Below are 10256 nucleotides of genomic sequence, written 5' to 3' on the forward strand. Positions count from 1 at the left end.
AAACAAAGGCACAAAAATACCTGTATTTCCTGTAACAATGAGGAACACTGTCTATGAGGGCGTTTTCAATCCCAGTGATGTAAAATAATTTAGCTGATGTGTGTTTTTAAGGACATCTAAATGAGACGTCACCGTACATTTAGGAGAGTTAAAACTACATATGTGCAACAGAAACTGTATGAAGACCAGAGGTAATGATACAATTATTTGTGGTCTTCATTTTATTATGCATAAGCACTGAAGCACCTTTATTGTTATTGCTCATTCCTTTAGATTCTTCCGACGTGATTTTCAGCCAGCCTGATCTCACCCAGTGGCCTATAAATATCAATCCAGCTGCTTGATTTATTTTGCGTGACATCACTGAACACTTCTTGCGTTTCATCAATCAGCGGACGCCGTATAGTCACTATTCAGGGTGAATTAGCTAAATTACACATTTCGTGCCTTGAATTTCTAACATTGGATACTGACGTGAGCTGTGCTGACTTGCTAGCTGCTGTGTCTTCGCTTAAATTTTTGTACATGCTAAATACAAGTAGGTGTCAGTATTATTAGAAATGTATGTCTGCGTCAGAAATGTCAAACACTGGATGCTGTAGTTTACAGTTGCTCCCTACTTGTAGGTGCCTGTCCTTATTTTTCCTAAAAATAAGCTGTAACGCCATGACCTGAACGATATGAAGAAATACTTGCAAACCTAAAGCTGACAGTCTTTTTTTTGCTATATATTTTTTTTAATCAATCTATCCTTCAATCTTTATGGAGCTTGAAAATGCCAACACAAATTAGCCTATTTTGTAGTTTGTTTGTTGGAATTTTCTTAAACAATGTCATCTCTTTCTCTGTCATCCCAGTCCTGCATGCAGCCAGCCTAACTGCAGGGATTGGAGACAGCTACAGGGATCTGCTCTGCACTGAAACAATCACCATATGCCTTAAAATGACCATAGACGGCCATACCCTGTGTCCTGCCTGCCTGTACCTGTCTCTAGTTATGGCGAGATGAAGCATTTAAGTTTTCCACTATTTGGTTCACTCATGGGCTGAAGCTTGTTGGTGCTGCATTTGCTCTACTGTGCCATCAAGTGGACAATAAATGTAGAACAGGCAGAGTGATTACAATGACGCTATGGCTTTGGCCTGAGAAGTTTTGAATTAAATGAATGAATTATGTTTGTGCTGCCAGTACATAAATTATGAATTTAAAAATATGGTGTCCGTCTTCATGATACAATGACGGGCTCAAAAAGGACAGTGGAAACACGTTGGCGACCTCTGTCAGTGTAGATAGAGGTCCGCATATCTCATGTTAAACTAACTGCCTTTGACACAATGGCTTTGGCTTTCTCCTTGGATTCCTTATATCTCTCCTCCACCACAGCTTTCAAAGCCTTAAGGAAAGAAGAGAACTCTCTCCGAACAGCAAACATGAGGGGAAAATGCTTCATGTGCTCACATATGCACCTGTCTTGCAGACAGGGCCGGCTGCTGGCATAAACACTCTATGCTGTTGTTTATAGCCACATCCACTAGAGGGGGCCACACCACAATAAGTGTGTGATTCGCATTTTGTCCCTGTCTTTATTCCAATAAAACATAAATCTGTTAATGCTGTTAATCATGTGCATGTGTGTTTTAACCCAATTACAAGCTGTGCACGTGATTTGGTAGTTGCCCTGTGCATGTTTTGGGGCCACAAAAAAAATCTTGCTTAGGGCCACCAAAGTCCTAGGGCCGGCCCTGCTTGCAGAGAGAACATGGACAGGGTTCAAAGCTTCAACAAGCTTTCTGAAGCCTTTGTCCACCACTTTGTTTCTTTGTTATGTTCACACTGAATTTAATAAATGAGCAAACTGACAATAACTTAGCGATGTGAAAAAGTGCACTTCTCTTTAACTTTACTTCAGTGTTTTTACACAAATGTCAAGATATGCAAATTAATTTGAAAAAAAAAAGGTTTCTAATTGCAGGAGATTTTTCTTTTTTCAACAAGACTTCTTATCACCATTGGTACATCATTAACTGACAGAAAAGGTTTTCTTTTCTTTAGAAAAATCTTTTTGCAGCAGGTTAATCACAAGTGAACATTACTTTTTAAAAACTTCTTTTGTCTTTACACTTTTGATTTATAACTAAATAAAAGAAAATGTCTAATTTTTTCCCCATAGAGCCGCCATTCGATAACAGCTAATGCTGATTTTTATTTGAAATGATAGATTTAGTGTAAAATGTTTAATAATGTCCTCTTCTTTTTGTTAATACATTGTTTCGAAAATGTTTTTAATTTTTTGGTTTACAGTACATAAATCATCATCATCCAGAAGTCAAACAGAGAATACCACTTTTTAAACAGTGATTTTCTAGAATAAACTCATGAGACTACATGTTTCAGGAATAATGAAATCAATAAATGTTGACATATTTTTTTCATTCATTTCATCCATAGTTTGTCTCCATTGTATAAGCAGACAGTCAGCGTTGTTCTTATTGATTATTGGTAGAGTCATAATAATAATACAGGTCTACATTCTTGAATATTTAAGAAGACAAAGTAAAAATCAACTACATTAATCTACATTTTGGTGTACTGATCAAACATTTCCATTGGCAGTCAGGATTTTCAAACACAACAGTATTAGAAGCTCATTTCACTACAAGTCATGTGCAATCACTTCAGCACATTTAATGAAGCTAAACCACATTTTATCTTCTAACTCTGAGTATTTTCACAGTTACAAATGAAAATAAGCCAGCAGGTTTGATTCTCCGCCCTCATAATTTCATTCTACTTAATGCAGCTGCACTCTTTGAGGACAACATCTGCTCTGACTAAAATGGCTTTATGTCTGCAGAAATTCAACACTCAGTAACAGACACACCACAGCACAGAGACAAAAATCAATTGACACTACCAGATTGTAACTCTTTGGCTCCTTCATAACATCTGTCTACTTGAGCTCACACAGTTCAACAAAGCGATCAAAACCATCAACTCCAAGTCCAGCATAGAGAGGCTGAGTGAATGTGGTCTGGACTCTGTGGATCAAGGTCATGGTGTCAGAGACTCTGTAGAAGGACAGAATACCTGCACCGTGATCCAGATAGACTCCGATTTTGGAGGACCGAAGACCAGAGATGAGAGTTTTGTTGCTGTTGTGAATAAAGAAGAATGAATTCTCTAAAGCCCAAGATCTGTCGTTGTACCCAAATTCACTTTCTGGTCCTGTTCTGCTCATATCCTTGTATGTGACTGCTACTGTAGCTGCTCTTTGTTCAACCTCCCAGTAACAACGTCCAGTCAGACTCTCTCTGCTCAGGACCTGCAGCTGTTCCATGAATCTGTCTGGATGATCAGCATATGACTGAATCTGTCTCGTCACTGTTGCTTTCCTGTTCCTGTCAGACAGTATTAACTGTTGATGTGCTGTGTTTGGATCCAGTGTGAGGTGACGTGAATACTGTAGGAACTCAGCTCTGGTCTTTGGTTCTGCTGGTGACAGGACTTCCAGTCGTTTAACATCTGTTACATTTCTTGTCCCAGTCCTCAATCTTGAAGCCTTCTTTCTTTTCTTAGACCGAGTTCTCAATCCTGAAACATTCTCAGGTCTTGGTGAGGTCTTGGTCCAGTCTCCTTTCAGAATATCCTGTAGTTTATCTCTGGTCTTTGACACGGCCACTGTAACGTCATCAAAGTATTGCAGACGGTGAACATTTGTGATGTTGGGTGGGTTTGTGGACTCAATGAGATATGACAGGAAAGGATAATTGTGTAGAAACTGGATGTGGTCTTCTGTTTGTGAGAGCTGCTCCATCTCAGAGCTTCTCCTTCTCAACTCAACAAGCACCTGCTTCAATGTCTCCTGAAGCTCTGTGACTTTTCCCACCTCATCTGTCTGCTTGGATCTGATCTGCTGCTTCACATCAGTGGCTCTTTTCGCCATGAGATGGATGAGACCTTTGAAGATCTCCTCCATGTTGGTTACAGCTTTGTCAGCAGATTGATTGATCGCTTCCACCTCCTGCTGAAGCATCCTCATATCTTTCTCTACGTCCTGGATTCTCTGCTGGATCATCTCTTGATTCAACCCAACAACTCGTTGCTTGTCATTCCTTTCTGCTGCAGCTGAAACTGTGTCGTGGCCTCTATGTTCATCCAAGGAGCACAGATAACAGATACACTGCTGATCGGTGCGGCAGAAAATCCTCATCACATCATTGTGACGAGAGCAGATGCTCTCCTGAATCTTCTTGGACGGGTCGATCAGCTTGTGTTTCTCAAATGCAGGAGACTGATAGTGAGGCTGGAGGTGTTGGTCACAGTAAGAGACCAGACACTGCAGACAGGACTTGACAGCTTTCAGTTTCCTCCCAGTGCAGAAATCACACGACACATCTCCAGGTCCGGCATAGCAGAGATCAGCTGGAGCAGACTGAAGTCCTGTTTTCTTCAGCTCTTCCAATAAATCTGTTAAAATGGTATTTTTCTTCAGGTCAGGCCTCGGTCTGAACGTCTGGCTGCACTGAGGACAGCTGTGTGTTTCCTTCTGGTCCTCTCCATCCCAGCAGTCTTTAATACAGTTCATACAGTAGCTGTGTCCACAGGGAATAGTCACCGGATCCTTCAGTACATCCAAACAGATCGAACAGCTGAGTTTCTCCTGGTCCATCTGAATTCCTTGCTGTGCCATTTCACCTCTCTGCCACGCTGATCGTCAGATACTTTCACTTTCTCACATGAGACAGACAAACTTATCTCTCCATGGATGGTATGACTTGCACTTCACAGCATGTTGGTTACACCCATCTATGGACTTGGAGATCTGTGAAGGGTTGCAGGAAACACGTGGACTGGACAGGATTGGTAGGTCTTGAAAGCAGGAAGAGAGGGGAGGAGCTACTGGGCTTCAGTCCAACCCAGGCAGAGGAGCCTCTGGAGCAGTTTGGTGTTTCTGTAGCCGCTATTGAAAGAGTTTGTGACACTGGATTGGCTGAATTCATCCTAAAAGTACGTCCTGCTCACAGAGTACAATCTCAGCTTATGGTGCTTTACGTCTTCATTTATACCCTCCAGAGTTTAGAACATCAGAATCCATGTTTTGCAGTCTGACATAATTAAAGTATGGTAGTTTATTTTACTGTCTAAAGCCTGTAGTGTATCATCTATAGAGAACATGCACATGATGAGTGGCTGCAGCCTCCTTTTAGAATATTTCTTTAAACTCCAAACTGTCAGCAAAGGAGCTCGTAATAGCTCAAAAATGTTCATCATGTCGTCTTATTAATGCAATAGGTTTGAGTTCAACATCTATCTATGCACCTTATGTCAGAAAAAAGAACTCAAAGCAATGGCAAAGGAGCTGGTCAGGGAAGTAGGAAATCAAGGGACTCATTTTTTAAAACTATTTCTTTCTGCTGCTGGGACTCTTATGTTTGTTGGGTTTGTCATTCTTTCACCACCAGGGGGCTCCCTTGGCTCAGTTTTCCTTGTTCTTTTTCATGCAGTAATTTTTCTTTTTTCAACAAGACTTCTTATTACTATCAGTAGCAAACAGAAACGGTCTCTTTTTTTAATGTAGGTATAAAATTGACAAAAATTGCTTTTTTTTTACAGCAGGTTAATCACAAGTTAACATTTTTTTTTTAAAGTCTGTGGTTTTTACATTCTAGATTTACAGTTAAATAAGAGGAAATGTCCAACTTTCCACAACAGATCCACCATTAGATAACAGCTAATGTTGATTTTCAGTAAAATTAATAGATTTACTGTAAAACTCTTGGATAATAGCCTATTTTTTTCTGTTTAATTGCCATTTAAACACACAAAAAAAGTCCTATTTCCTGAAACCGTTTTAATATGTATTTTGTTACAATATAGAAACAAACAGAAAATATCACTTTTCAAACACTGATTTTTCTAGAATAAACTGATGAAGACAATACTTGCTTCAGGAAAAATCAAGTTGATTCGTAAATCAAATCAATAAATGCTGACATATTCTTTTCATTCATTTCATCCACCACCAGTCTGTTCAGTTAGTTTGATTATTGGTAGAGTCATAATAATAATACAGGTCAAAAAAGTAAAAATCAACAACTACATTCATCTACATTTTTTTGTACTGATCAAACATTTCCATTGGCAGTCAGGATTTTCAAGCACAACGGTATTAGAAGCTAATTTCAATAGACTCTCTCTGCTCAGGACCTGCAGCTGTTCCATGAGTCTGTCTGGATGATCAGCATACAGTATGACTGGCTCTGCCTCCAGTTTACTGTTGATTTCCTGTTCCCGTCAGACAAGAATAAGAAAAGGTGTGCTGTGTTTAGATCCAATGTGAGGTGACGTGAATATTGTAGGAACTCAGCTCTGGTCTTTGGTTTATGCATTTCAATTTTAAAATGTTGAATGAAGTGATAAAATAAATGACATCATTGTGAAAACAGCAGTGTCTTCATTGTACAGTGTGTTATAATTTTACACTATTAATTTACAGTGATGAAAAATAACACAGCATGGCCTGTTATGTTAGTCTAATATCTGCTGTGGTCATAAAAAAATAGTATTTTATATTTATTGTGAATAAATTTACTTTAGAACGCAGTACAGCAGCTTACTTACAGTTTGCTGGCAGCTAGTTAGTGTGCATTTTACACTATTCTTGTCTACAATTCACCTTTATATCCAAGTCCTGGAATAATTGGAAGTGAGCTTTAAATAGGAATGAACCATTAAGGCCTGCAGCGTGAATGCGATCCATACACTGAAAGGGCTGTCAGGAAAGAGCAGAGAGAAGAGGATAAAACAGAATACTGCAGAATAAATAGAGTGATAATATACAGCAGAGGTGAGACGAAGCACCTCCTCATCTGACAGAGACAATTTGCAGGAAGACTCAAAAGATCTGTGTCCCAATGCTGTGGAATGTAGCACGATGCAACCACATTCCCTGAGAGGAGCTGAAATGTCCTTTATGTGTGTGTGAGGTAGATGGAAAAAAAACGTACAATAAAAGAAAAACTAATCCGGTTAGCTACATTTGATTCCATTGTCGATCTATTAGATTTTTTGTTTACAACGAAGTATTGCCATTATGAATTAGTGCAATCAATATATTTTCTACCTTTTTGAAAAACAAATCCATGTTGTAACTTTTCAATGCTGGCTTAAACTCTTTAATTGAAAAGTAATTCACATTTGACCACATATATTAGTAGCTGATTTGTCAGAATGATGGTATCAGGAACAACTTGTACACATCAAGATAAGCGTTAGATTATAACAGAGAACACAAATCACCGTGTCATTCGTGTTGTTTGCCCTCCAACTGGAGACCTGCAGTCGGACTTTAATGTTAGAAAACATCCAACCGCTGAGCTGAGCTTCAGTCCTTCACAGCTCTGGTTTCTCTTCTCAATATCACACCACATATGTTTGCAGCCTTTGCAAAATTTGAAGAGAGTGCTGCAGATCACAAGTTTCTCCACAAATATGACATTTTCAGTTCTGTACAAAACTGCTATACATTGTGAAATATAATGCAATAATTTTTAGGAAACAACTAATTTCCATTTCTCATTAACTTAAAGATTTATTTCAGTAAGTTCAAGACGAGTCAACTTTTCATTTTCAGTCCTCTTACAAACATGAATTCCTCTGCCTTGATGTAACGAGCTCAAAGCATGAAATGTTGAATGTTCCTTCTGCTTATTTAATTCAGTTTCTAAAGAACTCATTAGCAGACTTCCCAGCATGCTTTATGAGTTACAACTCTGCAGAGACCCCGCTGTTTTGTTGTTTGACGAAAATATTAATGATTGAAACCTGCTGTGTGTCTTCAGTACATGTTAAATTATGTTCTGCTTTTTTCTTCTCATAATAATGACAACAATGCTGAATGCAATGAAGGCTTATATTAAATTCATTCCGTCCCTCAACACACTTTCAATTAACCCAAGTCACAGTGAGAACTTAACGTTGTCGCACACGTGCTCTGGTACAAAACAACCACAGCTGGTAAATGGAAAGAACAGTTGTTTGCTCATTTGAGCAGATGTTGTTTTAACTTTACACGGTAAGTTAATTAAACATGTTTGCTCAAGTTAATTTAACTGGTTTTAGCTGGTTCTGTGTTACAAAACAACAAATACATTTTGAACAACATATGTGCTAAGGCAGCAAGTTGCACCAAATGTTTTTTCTTAGGCTGATAAGTCAACGACATTTTGCAACCACACGATGCTCATCCGTTAAAGGGTCTGCAGAGGAGTCGACACAACTGACCCAGGATCAGCCCTGCTTGACCCAACAGACTGACCTTTCTGGGCCAAGTAATCTTTATAGTTCCGGGTCAGTAGAGTGTAAAGAAACGGATTGATGCAGCTGTTCCCATAGGTCAGACATGTTACAAAGAAATTGACGTAATTATGAGCAGCTGGAGACAAAGCTTTGAGGGACTCTGGAGAGAAGAGTTTGGCCAGCTGCCATCCCCAAAAAGGTAAGAAACATGCCCAATAAGCGACTACAATGCTAAAGATCATTGATACAACTTTTTGCTTGAGTCCTCTCCTCCGAGCAGAGCGGCTGCTACCTCCTAAACTAGCCTGCGCTGCCCAGTAGCGCTTGGCTAGTCCTGCGTACAACCCAACGATTACCAATCCGGGCACTAAAACACTTGTGAAAAACAGTACAGTGATATAAGCCTTGAAGGCCTCCGGGGTCCAAGTAGGGAAGCAGATTCTCTTAACCAAACCAGTCACGCTGGGTTTGCCCTCCCTGAGTCGGATCATCACCATCATGGGAAGCGTCAGCACGAAAGCTAGCCCCCAAATAATCCCTGCTGCGAGCCTTCGGTTGCGGGATGAGGACCTGTGAGCGCTGAAGGGCCTGGCAACGGCACGGTAGCGTTCCAGGCTCATAGTGACCAAAATGAAGACACTTGCATGCATCGTGAGGAGGTCGAGACTCAGCAGGATGCGACAGCCGGCTTCACCGAACAGCCAGTCGTGGGCGAAGTAGGTGCAGACAACGAAGGGGATGGTGGAGAGGTAGAGCAGGTCAGCCAGAGCCAGATTAACGATGTAGACATACATAGAACCTGTCCGCCACAGAGCAGCTGAGCGTGTAATGATGAGTGTGTACGTGTTGCCTGCCACACCCATGGCACACATGATGGCGAGCGTGGCACCGAGCAGGGACGTCACCCACAGGCCTCCACTGCCTCCAGCACCACTACCACTCCCCTGGGACTCTCCATCTCCAGCCCCTGGGCTCAGGCTGAGGCCCTGCTGGGGAGTGACGGTGGCATTAAGAGTGAAGTTCATGGCAGGTTTAAAGATCAGAGATCAAAGGTGAGGCTCCAACGCTGAAGAGCCAGTTCACACAGAGCTCTTTGATAGTCGGCTCCTAAAAACGGAGAAGCTTTCAAGTCTGTGTCAGCATTTCATAGCGTTGGGTGAAAGACAGAATGCAAATAGCAGCAGAATGGAAAAACTATCAAATGAACTTTTTGGTGAAAAGAAAACATTGCTTGTCAGTTCATAGGATTGATTTGAACCTTCTTCGAACTAAATCCAAGAGAAGGGCAGTCGGTGCAACTGCAGGGGACAACAGCAGCTGTATTAATCCATAGAGGAGATGCAAGTTGAAACGATGACATGGCGAAAAGCACCAGTGACTACAGCTGCTTGTAGCTTGCAGTGCTTATTAATAAAGGTCTTCTACACACCTATGATCCCATACATCTCTGAAATCGACACAGTGGTGAAGCCTCCAGCAAAGATATAATCCATCTAGACACCTCAGACTTGAGAGGAGTTCTCAGTTACAGCGCTCAGAGATTTCACTGTTGGGCTTTGGGCTGAAGTACATCTGACATGGGTCATTTGGGAGCAGCAGGGAGGCGAAATGCCTTTCAGCTGGACAAACTGTCTTCAAAGTCCTCGATAGCAAGATCCTGGCGAGTCGAGATGTGCTTGAGAAGACTTTAGTTCCTGACATCACCAGAGCAGTCTCCACAGCAGGGGGGAAAAAAAAAAAATCTAAATTCTCTCCAGATATGTCAGCGTGATGTCTTGAGTAATTTTCAAATATTTAATAACTTCTTGTCCAAATTGCACAAAGTAAGATTGAGTCAGCAGCTGTAATGCATCCAAGTCAAATTTCGTCTCGTCTTTGTACATCTCTCTGTTTCTGTCCTAATGCAGGCTCTCAGAATATTCAGATACTGACGCTTTGTTAAATCCAAATCATTCAT

The 10256-nt window shown here is 40.7% G+C and overlaps 2 protein-coding genes across 2 annotated transcripts; both read right to left on the reverse strand.

The window, feature by feature from the left end:
* Positions 1 to 2254: 2254 nt before the first annotated feature.
* Positions 2255 to 4793, reverse strand: LOC110951185 (E3 ubiquitin/ISG15 ligase TRIM25-like). The gene has a single exon (XM_022194141.2). It carries the CDS (start codon positions 4689 to 4691, stop codon positions 2952 to 2954), a length of 1740 nt encoding a protein of 579 aa, XP_022049833.1. The 5' UTR covers positions 4692 to 4793; the 3' UTR covers positions 2255 to 2951.
* A 2054-nt stretch (positions 4794 to 6847) lies between these two features.
* Positions 6848 to 10012, reverse strand: uts2r4 (urotensin-2 receptor 4). Its single transcript, XM_022194125.2, has one exon. It carries the CDS (start codon positions 9322 to 9324, stop codon positions 8251 to 8253), a length of 1074 nt encoding a protein of 357 aa, XP_022049817.2. The 5' UTR covers positions 9325 to 10012; the 3' UTR covers positions 6848 to 8250.
* Positions 10013 to 10256: the final 244 nt, after the last annotated feature.

The sequence above is a fragment of the Acanthochromis polyacanthus genome, chromosome 3 (assembly GCF_021347895.1).
Source record: "Acanthochromis polyacanthus isolate Apoly-LR-REF ecotype Palm Island chromosome 3, KAUST_Apoly_ChrSc, whole genome shotgun sequence".
NCBI lineage: Eukaryota > Metazoa > Chordata > Actinopteri > Pomacentridae > Acanthochromis > Acanthochromis polyacanthus.